This window comes from Vipera ursinii (genome assembly GCF_947247035.1).
Source record: "Vipera ursinii genome assembly, chromosome: 2".
Classification (NCBI taxonomy): Eukaryota; Metazoa; Chordata; class Lepidosauria; order Squamata; family Viperidae; genus Vipera; species Vipera ursinii.
In genome coordinates, this window is record NC_139513.1 from 175,370,377 (window position 1) to 175,382,482 (window position 12,106).

Consider the following 12,106-nt stretch of genomic DNA (forward strand, 5'->3'; position numbering starts at 1 on the left):
TTCTTGGTCTCTTTCTGAACTCGTCAGTCCTCTCCTCAGCTACGTGTCCTATTTGTTTGCTTCATTCCACAGCTGTGCTTTGTGTCGTACTGTTTCTGATATCATCCATACATTTTGATATGTAAAGCTTAGGCATGCATTGTGTTTTCTTCCTTGTTGATAGTGTAATGCTTTTTCCTTTAAGTTGTTTAGCAGAAAGCCAAGATGGTGAGGGAAAGGTGGAAATAATCTATTTGCCAGTTCTGTGCCCTCTTTGGTGCACTGTGCTCTGCAGAAAATGGTGATGGTCCAGTAATCTCCAGCTAAAGAGATCTAGCTCCCATGCCTCAGATTGGAGCGGGTCACATACGTGTCTGTTGATCTTCCCAAAGATTCAGTTCTGACAGCCAGCAGCAACTGTGAATAGGTTGTCCACAAGGCCCGAGAAAGAGTTAACTACAGCCACTGGATGGGGGATGGATTCCCCAACCTTATAAAATTCAATAAAAAACTTTACAAAAAAAATACGTTCCTGGATTCTGTGAGGAAAGAGGCTGCAGACTCTTGCGTAAGAGTTGGGCTTATTAAAGGAAAGAATATGAGTGTTGCCTGAGGGATTTTGAATGGAGAGGAGGCAGCCAAATCTATCACATGTTTGTCTGCTCCTCATGTGGCTTCCTTTTTGTTCCAGATGTGCATCAATTACTCAAAGCAGTTCACTCATTTAGGGAACATCACAGAAACCATCAAGTAAGTATATCAGTAACCTTACCAATATGCTTCTCTGATGTTACTGTTACATGATCTTCATGTTGGCTAGACATATCCTTGTAATGAATATTCCTTTGGGGAGTTAAGCCATTGAATACATTTCCTTTGGATTTAAGAAAACAACCTGAAGCAAATTATAGAGTAATTAGAGATAACAGTAAGCCTTTTGCATTAGGAAAAGCTTCAACTTCTTGGGAAAAATAACCAGTAATCAGGAGAGGCCAAGTCAGACAAGAAGCATGTTTTCATGCCATAGGTTCACTCCCAGCATCTCTCAAATCATGCTGGAAAATATTGCTGTTTCAAACCTTAGAAAGCCACTCCCAGTTGCTGTGGACACTAAGGAGATGTAGTTTCTAAATCAAAAGTAATAATTAGAAAACAGTGGTAAGTGATGAAGTTATCTTCTTTGCTCCAGAACAGGAGAATATAACTAAATCTTCTAGCAGTCAGGTATCCATATGCACCAGATCTAAAGCATCACATCTCTGTGTGTCCCATCTTTTTCTCCTCTAAAGGTCCATTTTTGTATTTAGCTTTTATGGTATGATTCATGGTTCATGTGCCTAATGTGTTACTTGGTATTTGGTAAAATTTGCATTCGGTAGGCAGATCTGGAATCAGTACTGATGCAAAACACTCTGGTTTGCATGGAATGTTCCACTTTCCCCATGCAGTTCTCAAAACACAACTTGTTCCCAGACGTCAAGATCCACTGCCAATTGGCTGTGGCTGGAGAAGTTCCAGTTTTATTCACTGTTTGCAAATAATACTGCTTCAGTTTGCTGGGGTCAAAATTAACTATTTTAGCCTGAATTCTTCGGGCTTTTTCATATTCTTTGGCAGCTATCAAAAACCCAGAGTTTCTATAGAAAATGCATTGAGATGAAAAGGATGGGATTACAGGAATTCCAGCAACTGAACTGCTCTCAACTAATACCACTATATCCCTGTTTATATTATTTACTTTATTTGTGCGTGTTTGCTTTATTTGTATTCTGACCATTCTTGAAGGCCTTTTATGAATAAGTCCTCAGTGATGTCTCATTAACACAAAGAGTTTCTGATTTCCTTTGTGTGATCCAGTACAAGTTTCTTCTTTGGTAATGGGGAAACCTGCAGCTTTTTGTTTACATAATGATCCCAAGAACTTTTATCAGTCCGGGTCCAGGATCAGGGTTGCTGGTTTGCTAAAAGCCATATTTTAGTTGGGATCTATAGTTACCTAGTCTTGTTTCTGATATAGCCTATCTACTGCTGTGATATATTCAATGTATCCCTGCTTTTATAGCTCAACCATCCACAGTTTTAGATGATTGCTTTGTTGTAATATTTTATTTATTTAATAAGTAATTTTATATGCTGCCCATCTCACTGTTGAAGCAACTCTGGAGCACTTACAAAATGATAATGGCAATATAGTCTTCAGATTTACACAGTGCAATTCATTGTGTAAATTGGCTGTTAATGTGTCATCCAGATGAGCATATGAAAGATGTCTGGTTAAATTTTATGAATCAGATATAAACTAGATATTTGTTTTGGTCTTCCCCTCTCCAGATTTGAGAAGATGGCTGAAGACTGCAAAAAAGACATGGAGATATTAAAACGAGCACATGCCAAAGGATTACCACTTCCAAAATATCATTATGAGCAGCGGACCCACAGTGTGATCAAGTGTGTGAGCTTGTCATGATTACGGCAATTTGTCCCTGCTCGATGCCAAATGCTTTTCCGTTACTTTCCTCATCAAAAGTGGTTTCAGGTTTTGGATGTCCTGGTTCAGTTTCTTTCTGAGTCCCAACAATTAACAATCCAGAAAAGAACAACCCAATCTTCATAAGAAGAATCTTGCCACAATTTAATGTTCGGTAGTGTCAGCAGGGTAGGGTTTGATAGTGAGTAAGAACTATCCCCAGATTGACGTGGGGTAGAAATGGCCCCAACATGAATTTGGTATATTGCCAAATTGACCAGTGGCATTTTAATCGAAGCATTGAGATAATACTATTGAAGGTTGCAAGAAGCCCATCATGATTTAAGTTGATTTTGTGAATTGTTTTTCTGACCTGAATGAGTTATGCCAGCCTTGACGTGGGCCTGGGGATTTAGAACAACAACCCCAGATCCTTATAGTGGGGATTGTAATCATTTTGCTGGCATAGGGCTTGTCTGGTACTGTGGAAGGGGTTGGAAGGCACAACAATAAAATATCTTTTTAAATTGTTTAGAATTTATTTTTACTCTTGATAAATCCTGTATGCATTTTTAATGACTGCTCAGCCTTCCTTATGCTGGCCTATGAAGAAGACACAGAGATTGGGGCCTTATTATGATAGATGGCACTGGATTTTCCTTTTCCCCCCTAGGTTTCTTTTAGGGATAATAGACATGCCTCGTCAGGAGACTGTTCATTTAAATAGATCTAGCTCAGTGTCTTTATCACCTACAACAAAAATAGAAAGCAAAGGGATTTTCATGGCAAAAGAGCTAAAAAGGATTTCAAGTGTACAGCTGTTGTACAAGAAAAAGAAAAAAATCTATTAACGTCAATCATTAAACCAACTGAAAATACAGGTAGTCCTCAACTTACAACAATTAGTGACCGTTTTTCACACTTAAGAGCACTGCAGCATCCTCATGGAGGGGAGGGTGGGAGGATTGTGGCAGAGATGCCATGTGGATTGGGGAGGTTGTGCAGGGGTGCAGTATGGTTTAGGAAGGGAGTGTGAGGATGTGAAGGAGGGTGTGCAGAGATGCACGAATGTTAGGTGAGGAAGTATTTCTGAACTGATGACCCAATGAGTTGTCTCGTATGACTAAAACTATTGACTGCCCCATCCCATTCTTTTTTTTTTCTTTTCTTTTTTCCAGGATCTTTCCAGAATTAAACAGCAGTGATATGATTCTTTCAATAGTGAAAGGAGTTAACCTCCCAGCTCCTCCAGGTAATCCATAAAACGAGCCTGGTTTTCGAGACTATCAAAACTAAGTGGGGGAACTCCCTACTTTTGCTGCCATCCTTTTTAAGGATGTTGAAATGGCTGGCCTCTGCCTTCATGTATTCTGTAAAATGGTCTTTTTCTCTTGGTCTTTTTTCTCTCTTGGTCTTTTTCTGTGTTATTATTCTCCTGGCTTTCTACGAGTGGCAGAAGCTGAAATATTCACACCAGTATTCATCCTCATCATTGGTACAATTGTTGATTCTTGGCTGTTCCCAGCAGATTGACAAGATGGATGCTTAAAAAGCATGGTTTTGTCTCTCTCGCCTTTTTTTCAACAATGTGATTTTCTTTAAGAGCTGATTTTTCATTCAGTGTATGCCCTACATTTTGTTCCAAAAGAAAGATCAGAAAAATAAACAATTTTTAAAAAGACAATTTAGCAATAAACATATAAAAGGATTGGGTTATCTCATGTCAGTTACTATTGCAGTTGGTTTACTGCAATAGATAGAATATGTAGTCAAAAAGTACATGATTTTGTTGATTCCTGAACAAATCTGTTGCTAGCATCATCGAGCAAAATAATGACCTGAAAGGGCATCCTCCACCAATTATGTCCAATGGACTAGACTCCATTCATGCTGACTTGCAGGTTATCAAAGGCCGAGCTTCTCTTCTAGAGACCACCCCCGGTGTGCAAAAATATTTCTGACTCTATTTCTGTTTCAGACCTTAGTCTAAATTTGTTTGCCTTCATTGGCAGATAATCATGTTTGTGGTTTGAAATGAATGTTTAATAGCTGCCGTCACGCAAGATTGTGCTTTGTGAAGATTTATTTTTAGCTTTCAGATGTCTGTCCTCCCAAAAAAACAAACCTTGACTATTTGCCATATTCCTGTTACCTTTTTTTCAGGCATATCTCCTGATGATTTGGATGCTTTTGTGCGCTTTGAGTTTCCCTATCCTAGTGCGGTAAGTTAGTGCAGGTTTAAAAGCTACTGTTTCCTCTACATCAGACATGTCAAACTTGCAATGTCACATGACGTCATGCAACGTATCGGGATGGTTTTGCCATTGCTGGCAATGGGGTGGGCACAGCTTCCGCATAATGCATCTGGCCCGCGGGCCGGCAGTTTGACACCCCTGCTCTACATGGAAGTTATCTGAGCATCCACTAAATTCAAAGATAGTACCCAAGATAGTATCCATAGATCATATCCGTAGCCTTTTTGAGCCTATGTAAACATTAAGAAAGTGTCATTATGGTCAAAAGACTATTGTAGGTGATGAGTGTCAAGAAAGATGTAGCATGTTATAGTAGCCATGGTGACTGATGCATTAACAATCCTGTTCTTGGGAAGTGAAATAAACTCTTGATCTATTTATAATGATCTCTCATAATATATCTCAGCAGGTGGCAGCATTTGACTGATCTTGTTTGTCTTTGGAAGCTAAGCAGGGTCAGGCCTGATTAGTACTGTATATGGCTGCACGGGAGAAACCCTATTTAGATTGTAGGCTAGACTGCAAAGTCAGAATAGTATCCTGTAAGAAGACAGTGGCAAATTAATTCCATATTGCTCCCAAGAAAACCCCACAAACTCATTACACATTAAGGTTGACATGAAGAGATGTTACCTGTGCTGATATGTTACACATAGATAGAAAAAATAGATACAAAGAATAAAACTGCTTGTGTCAGTTATCAGAGACTTTAAGTTAATTCTCAAAGAAGTAGTTATTGCCTTTCACATTTCTGTGTTTTCTAGGAGGAAGCTCAGAAAGACAAGACCGGCGTAATCAAAAACTCCAACTGTCCTGGTAAACCTCTGTGTTGAAAATCGAGAGTGCAAATTTTATTTTTCCAGGTTTAGATTAAAAGTGCATTGGCAGATAGTATTTGGAAATGCAATAAGTTTTCACATTTTTTTCCTTAAAGCTGTGGTGTATAATCCTTTATCATCCTCAACTGTATTTTTAATCCCCCTCCACAGCAACCCAGGTTAGAAATGTGTGATTTATTTGGGTTAAAGAGGAAAGTTAAAAATAACCCTCCTTCACAGACTTCATTTATTTCCCTCTTAAGGATGTGACTCCAAAGGCTTTGACATAGTGTGTTCTTGAGCAGTAACAATCCCACGCTTTTAACTGGAGGAGGTGCTACAACAGATAAAATATTGGTAATATTGGGAACTAGTGCTGGTCTGTCTTTGATGAGATTTAATTATGACGATTGGATGGTCAGATTCTTCATCTTCTACATTATCACCTGTCCCTTTCCTGTCTCAGGTACCAAGATTGACTGCAAGATCTGAGAAAGAAATGAAGATGCCAGATTAGGAATATAGCAATCACTGGGAGTATATACGCATGTATGTACGCACCCACACAAGCCCCTTTCCTCCCCCCAAAAGGAAGAAAGAGAAATGGGAAGGGGAAGGGACAGAAAGCCATAATCACTAGAGAAGTTTAATAATCTGAAATGTCCACTTATGGAAGGAATAAAGCTGCAAGTGATCAGAATGCTGATGGTTCACACCCTAGAGAGATAGTAAGATTTTGTGGACTGTATCCTCAAGAACCTGCCATTACAGGTCCTTCAGTTGGCTTCAGAACATATTAGCTTCTTTCTCTGAAACTGTTCTTACCTGGAGAATCCTTCTGCAGTTATTGTTTATTGGCTGAAAGTTGAGAAGATGTGATCAATAGAAATTTGAAGACAAAGGAGGGGGCTGTTGGTTCTGAGTGATTCAGGAAAGGCTGTTGGAGCATTATTACTGGCATGGACTTGCTAGGATTGCAACAGAATCTTTCTTGATAGACAGGGCTAGAAGCCAGAAAGCATAAAGAATTTTGGAGAAACTGGAATAGAGAGTGGGAGATAGTTGCCAAGCTTTGCCTGCATTTCTTGGAATTTGCTGACTGTTATCTTTGGGAATCTATTTCCTGCAAAGGAACAACTAAAAAAATATTCCATGACTAAGTCTTCTCTTTGCTTTTCTGTCAGTTCCTGCTCCCAGTTCAGAATATTAGAATTCAAATTTCCTAAAAGATTTGAGACCAGCTTATTTGAAGGATCATTTCCTCCCATATTCACTTACCTCTGTGCATTTATCGAGAGAAGAGTGGGTATTTTTACTGCCTAAGACTCAGTTATAATTGTCTTCCTCAAAAAGAGACTCAACTGGTATTTTTATATCAAACAAAGGCTTCTCTGTTTTCTCACGTTTTTTAACTTTTCCATTATAAATATGCGTTGATTCTTTTTTGAACCTTACACATGTATTGCTGATTTTACTTTGATTTTATTCTGTGGCTGTTTGAGTTAAATTAACTTATTAAAAGTCCACAGGCACTGGCTTCAGAAAACCCACCCAACTGTCTGTATGCCAATTTTATAATTCCCCAGAAGTTTTCATCAGGTTAGATTAAAAAACAAACTAGGACTACTACTTTTTCTGCCCCTTCCTTTTGGATAACGTAGTCTATTGAACAATTCAGAAGTAGAGTTTAGGTGCCTTGGTGGAGCAGTGGGCTAATGCCTCCTTAAGTAACACCAGCTGCCTGCAATTAGTGCAGGTTCGAGTCCCACCAGGCTCAAGGTTGACTCAGCCTTCCATCCTTCCCAGGTAGGTAAAATGAGGACCCAGATTGTTGGGGGCAATTAAGCTGACTTTGTAATAATGCCGCTTGGGGGGGGGGCGAAAGCCCTAATAAGCAGGCATATACATAGAATGAAGGCTACTGCTGAGCATATTTGATTTGTGCTTAGATTGTAAGCCGCCCTGAGTCTTCGGAGAAGGGCGGGATATAAATGGGATTTTAAAAAAATCTGTCTCAGAAACTAACACAACTGCATCATTGGGTCGTTGATTTAGATATGTTCAGTTCCTTTTTTGAGTGGGGGGGGCAAGAGAAAAAACACTTGAATTGAGGTCTGTAAAGCTTTCAGCCTACCAGGTAACGCAGACCTTCCCCTAGGCTTCTTATAGACCTTGCTAAAGTTGCTATAGATTTGCATCTCAACCCAGCTAATCTTTAGGTTTGCCATTTTGCTTTTGCAGAGTTCCAAGAGAAGTTCAAACTGTACATTAATCGGAGCCATCGAGGATTCAAGAGAGCCATTCAGTCCAAAGGGATCAAATTTGAAGTTGTCCATAAAGGGTAAGCAAGATGCATCTCAATGCCAATAGACAGCTTTGAAATCAGAAATCTAGTAGTAACTTCTCCAATTAACAGACTTTATTCTAAGGTAGAAAATTTGGTGCTCTTTGGTGACAAAGTCAGCTACAGGTCATAAAATCTCATGCCTTTTAATCAAATCTGGAAAATAATGTGCTTGGTGTTTTGGTTGGAAGATCAGTCTGTAAAAACGAAACAGCTAATGATTGGTTTTCACAGGTGAAGTGTTAGTACCGCTTTATAAGACCTTGGTAAGACCACACTTGGAACACTGCATTCAGTTTTGGTCACCACAATATAAAAAAGATGTTGAGATTCTGGAAAGAGTTCAGAGATCAACAAAGGACTGGGGTGACATGATAGCAGTCTTCCGATATTTGAGGGACTGCCACGAAAAAGAGGGGGTTAACGTATTTTCCAAAGCACCTGAAGGCAGGACAAGAAGCAATGGATGGAAACTAACTAAGAAAAGAAGCAACCTAGAACTAAGGAGAAAATTCCTCACAGAATAATCAACTAGTGGAACAGTGTGCCTTTATAGGTTGTGGATGCTCCATCACCAAAGACTTTTGATAAGAGACTGGACAACCATTGTCTGAAATGGTATAGGGTCTCCTGCTTAAGTGGGAAATTGGACTAGAAGACCTCCAACGTCCCTTCCAATTCTGATGTTCTATATTTGCAGAGCTGCTTTAAATGCCAATTACTTTCTGTGAACAAAGGAGAATGGCAGCTGTGTAAAAAGCATGGCACATCTAAGCCCGTAAGCTTAATTATGAGCCTTGGTGGAGCAGTGGGCTAATGCCTCCTTAAGTAACACCAGCTGCCTGCAATTAGTGCAGGTTCGCATCCCACCAGGCTCAAGGTTGACTCAGCCTTCCATCCTTCCGAGGTAGGTAAAATGAGGACCCAGATTGTTGGGGGCAATAAGCTGACTTTGTAATAATGCCGCTTGGGGTGTGTGTGTGAAAGCCCTAATAAGCAGGCATATACATAGAATGAAGGCTACTGCTAAGCTTGTAAGCCGCCCTGAGTCTTCGGAGAAGGGCGGGATATAAATGGAATCAAAATAAAAAAATAAAATAAAATAAAATTAGATTTTACATCAAAATCTGGGATGGTTATCTGTCTTCAAATCAGCACTGACTCCTGGTGACTGCCCGGACTAGTCCCTGGAATTTTCTTGGTAACTGTTTTGGAAATGGTTTGTCCTTGCCTCCTTCCCAGGGCTGAGAAAGAGAGACTGACCTAAAGTCACCCAGCTGGATTTGTGCCTCAGGCAGGACTACAACTCTTGGTCTCTTAGCCTGGTGCCTTAACCACTACACCAAACTGGCGCTACTCAAGGGGGTAAATCTTCTAAAAGATACAAAGTCTGGATTAGGGCTTTGAGTGATAATGTGGATTTGACTGTTATGAATCATCTAAAAAAACCATCATTTAAACAACTCATAGCCAATAAGGCAGGGTTATTTTGAAGAGGCTCTGCGGTATTTTTTTTTCTGAAATGGAATGAAGGGTGGGATTAATTATTGCTGTTTCTCTACAGGGGGCTGTTCAAAAATGACCGTGTGGTGGGAACAGCTCAATTGAAGTTGGAAGCCCTGGAAACCAAGTGTGAGCTTCGGGAGATTTTGGAAGTATGTTTTCTCTTTTTGTGAAATGTTGAGGGACAGTATCCCTGAAAATCTGGGCCTTGTGGCCTAACTAGGTAGAATGCTAGGTAGAATAGATTGCTTTTGCTTGACCTCTCAGTTCTAATGCAAGGCTTGCTGAAAAGATGAGTATTTTTTATACAATGCATAATTAAACTTTGGGATTTGCTATCATATGATATGGTGCTTGCTTCCAGCTTAGCTAGCTTCGAAAAAAGGTTGGATTTATTCACAGAAGCCATAGGGATCAGTGGCTGTTAGCCTTGCTGGCAGCCTGATGGTGAAGCCACTGTGAGAACAGACTGCTGGACTAGATGGGCTGGAGGTCTGATCCAATAGTCTAGTGTTTATGTTTTTATGCTGCTTTTTTAACTTTTGACGTAAGCATCGTTCTTTAGCCTTTTGTGCTAGAGATCAAGGGATTTTTTTTACTGTCAATTGTTTATTGCCTGCTTTCTGTTGGTCAAAAGTTTTAAAAACTGAATTGATTAAATTTCTTATTTGTATTCTATTTTTAACTACCTTTAAGTTATTTTATTTCAATTTCCACGGAAGAAGCTGTTTTAATCTATTCCAGGCAAAAAGTAGGCCCTATGTCCGTGGTGGCGAACCTATGGCACGCGTGCCACAGGTGGCACGCAGAGCCCTCTCTGTGGGCACGCGCACCGTCGCCCCAGTCCTAGGTCTTCAGCTGGGTTTTATAAAACCTTTTCGTTTTAGGCCTCCGCTGCCGTGTGCAAAAAAAAAAAAAAGGTTCAATCAATCAATTTCAACTTCTCGCGGGGAAAAAAAAAGATCTCGCAAAGTTGGAATTGATTGAACTTTTTAGTCCCATCCAGTCTGCTGTTACCACCACAGCCACGCCCACCCAATGGGCCACGCCCACCCGGCACCTGACGATACATAAGTGGGTTTGGGGTTGCAGCTTGGGCACTCGGTCTCTAAAAAGTTCGCCATCACTGCCCTATGTCATTGTGAAGACTGACCCATTTAAAATAAGTCTACTTGTCTTCACTGTGCCTAAAATTTCTCTGTGCTTCCAACTTTTGTTACTTGATTTAACTTTGTGTAGCATAGTATGTAATATAGTAGACAAGGAGAGGATACATAATTGTAGGTATCTAATGGGTTTCAGGGCCTTAAACTAGCCTCTGATGAGGAAGGGTAGTTCCCTGAGTGCCATCATGGTGCAGAAGAATGAGTAAAGTTTTAAATTAGGACATGTGACCCTGGTTCTAGTCCACCTGCAGCCATGAATATACTTCCTGATTGACTTTGGGCCAGTCATAGTCACTCAGTTGAGCTTACTTTACTGTAGAGGATTGTTGTGGGAATAACATGAAGGAAAGTTTCCAAGTAAGTCTCCTTGAACTCCTGGAGAAAAATGGGATAGTATAAAAAAGAACTGTTGTCCCATTGTATATTAAGATAGCAAATGTTTTCCCATCCGTAATGAGAATAATCATTCATTCCTTAACTGGGGTTGGAAAAATACTGTACACTGAATGGTTTTAAGATGCAAGTTTAAATAATGTGGACTCACTTGGACTCTGATTTCATATGGAGGTGATAAAATGTATCTCAGAGCCTCACAGCTTCTTTCGAAGAAGCCATCGTATTTGTTACCACCAATCTTTCCCTGTTCTTCTTTCTAGCTTTTGGATGGTCGACGGCCGACAGGAGGCAGGTTAGAAGTGATTGTTCGCCTCAGAGAACCATTGACATCCCAGCAGCTGGAGACCACAACAGAGAAGTGGCTGGTCATTGATCCTCTCACTGGGCCCCCAGTAAGACCTGAACCACTCTCTGCATTCTAGAGGCTTTTTTCAGGGACAACAAAGCCTCCATTTTATGGCTTTGCATAGAATTCTAGCCCGGTCTGAGCTTTTTTATAGCTGAGATTCCTGTCTGTGCAAAGTCTGATTATAGTGTTCCCTTCAGTCAGTACAATTCCATTTTCTAGCTGCACATCCCGAGGCCAAAATTCAGGCCGGGTCTTCAGAAAGAGAAGTGTATTGAAAGCTTTATATTCACGTGGTCCCTCTTGAGACTTCAAGGCCTGCAACCCTTATGGCTCTTAAGAGGCTGGTTTCCTTATACCTCAGGGGCAGCTTGTGGGGTGTGAAGGGCACAGATTGCATCCAATCCTGTGCATTCTACAGATATAAGGGGGAAAATGCACCAAGATATCCTAAAGTGTAGTGTGCATAGACCTGGCAAATGTGTGAGAGTTGGCTTGCATAAATTATTTTGTAATAGTTAATTACTTTGCATTATTGTATTTCAATTTTCCAAGTATTGGATGTGTTAGGAGATATCCAAGAGGGCATTGAAGCTTGTGCTTGTCCCTTGAGATGTCACCAGACCTTATTTCACACCATTTCATCTCTATCTTCACAACCCATCAGAACCATAAACTTACTCCTTCGTCTTTCAAATAAAAATTGAAATAATAGGAACCTAAATTCCATATCCAGAACCACATATTCTATCTTTATCTGCACTGCTGTAGAATCTTTAACATATATATAACTATTTTCAGTTTAGGCTAATGGCTCATGTCATCTTGAGAC

At 40.1% G+C, this 12,106-nt stretch overlaps 1 protein-coding gene across 3 annotated transcripts in view; it reads left to right on the forward strand.

Moving 5' to 3' along the window:
- The window catches only part of CC2D1A (coiled-coil and C2 domain containing 1A), a 56,374-nt gene that overhangs the window by 35,176 nt on the left and 9,092 nt on the right, over positions 1-12,106 (forward strand). For all 3 annotated transcript variants that reach the window (XM_083356779.1, XM_083356781.1, XM_083356780.1), the window contains exons 17-24: positions 671-729; positions 2,311-2,427; positions 3,625-3,698; positions 4,610-4,668; positions 5,466-5,517; positions 7,761-7,860; positions 9,428-9,518; positions 11,189-11,320. In XM_083356779.1, the coding sequence (XP_083212905.1) occupies positions 671-729; positions 2,311-2,427; positions 3,625-3,698; positions 4,610-4,668; positions 5,466-5,517; positions 7,761-7,860; positions 9,428-9,518; positions 11,189-11,320 (684 nt within the window). The remainder of the gene's footprint in view (positions 1-670; positions 730-2,310; positions 2,428-3,624; positions 3,699-4,609; positions 4,669-5,465; positions 5,518-7,760; positions 7,861-9,427; positions 9,519-11,188; positions 11,321-12,106) is intronic.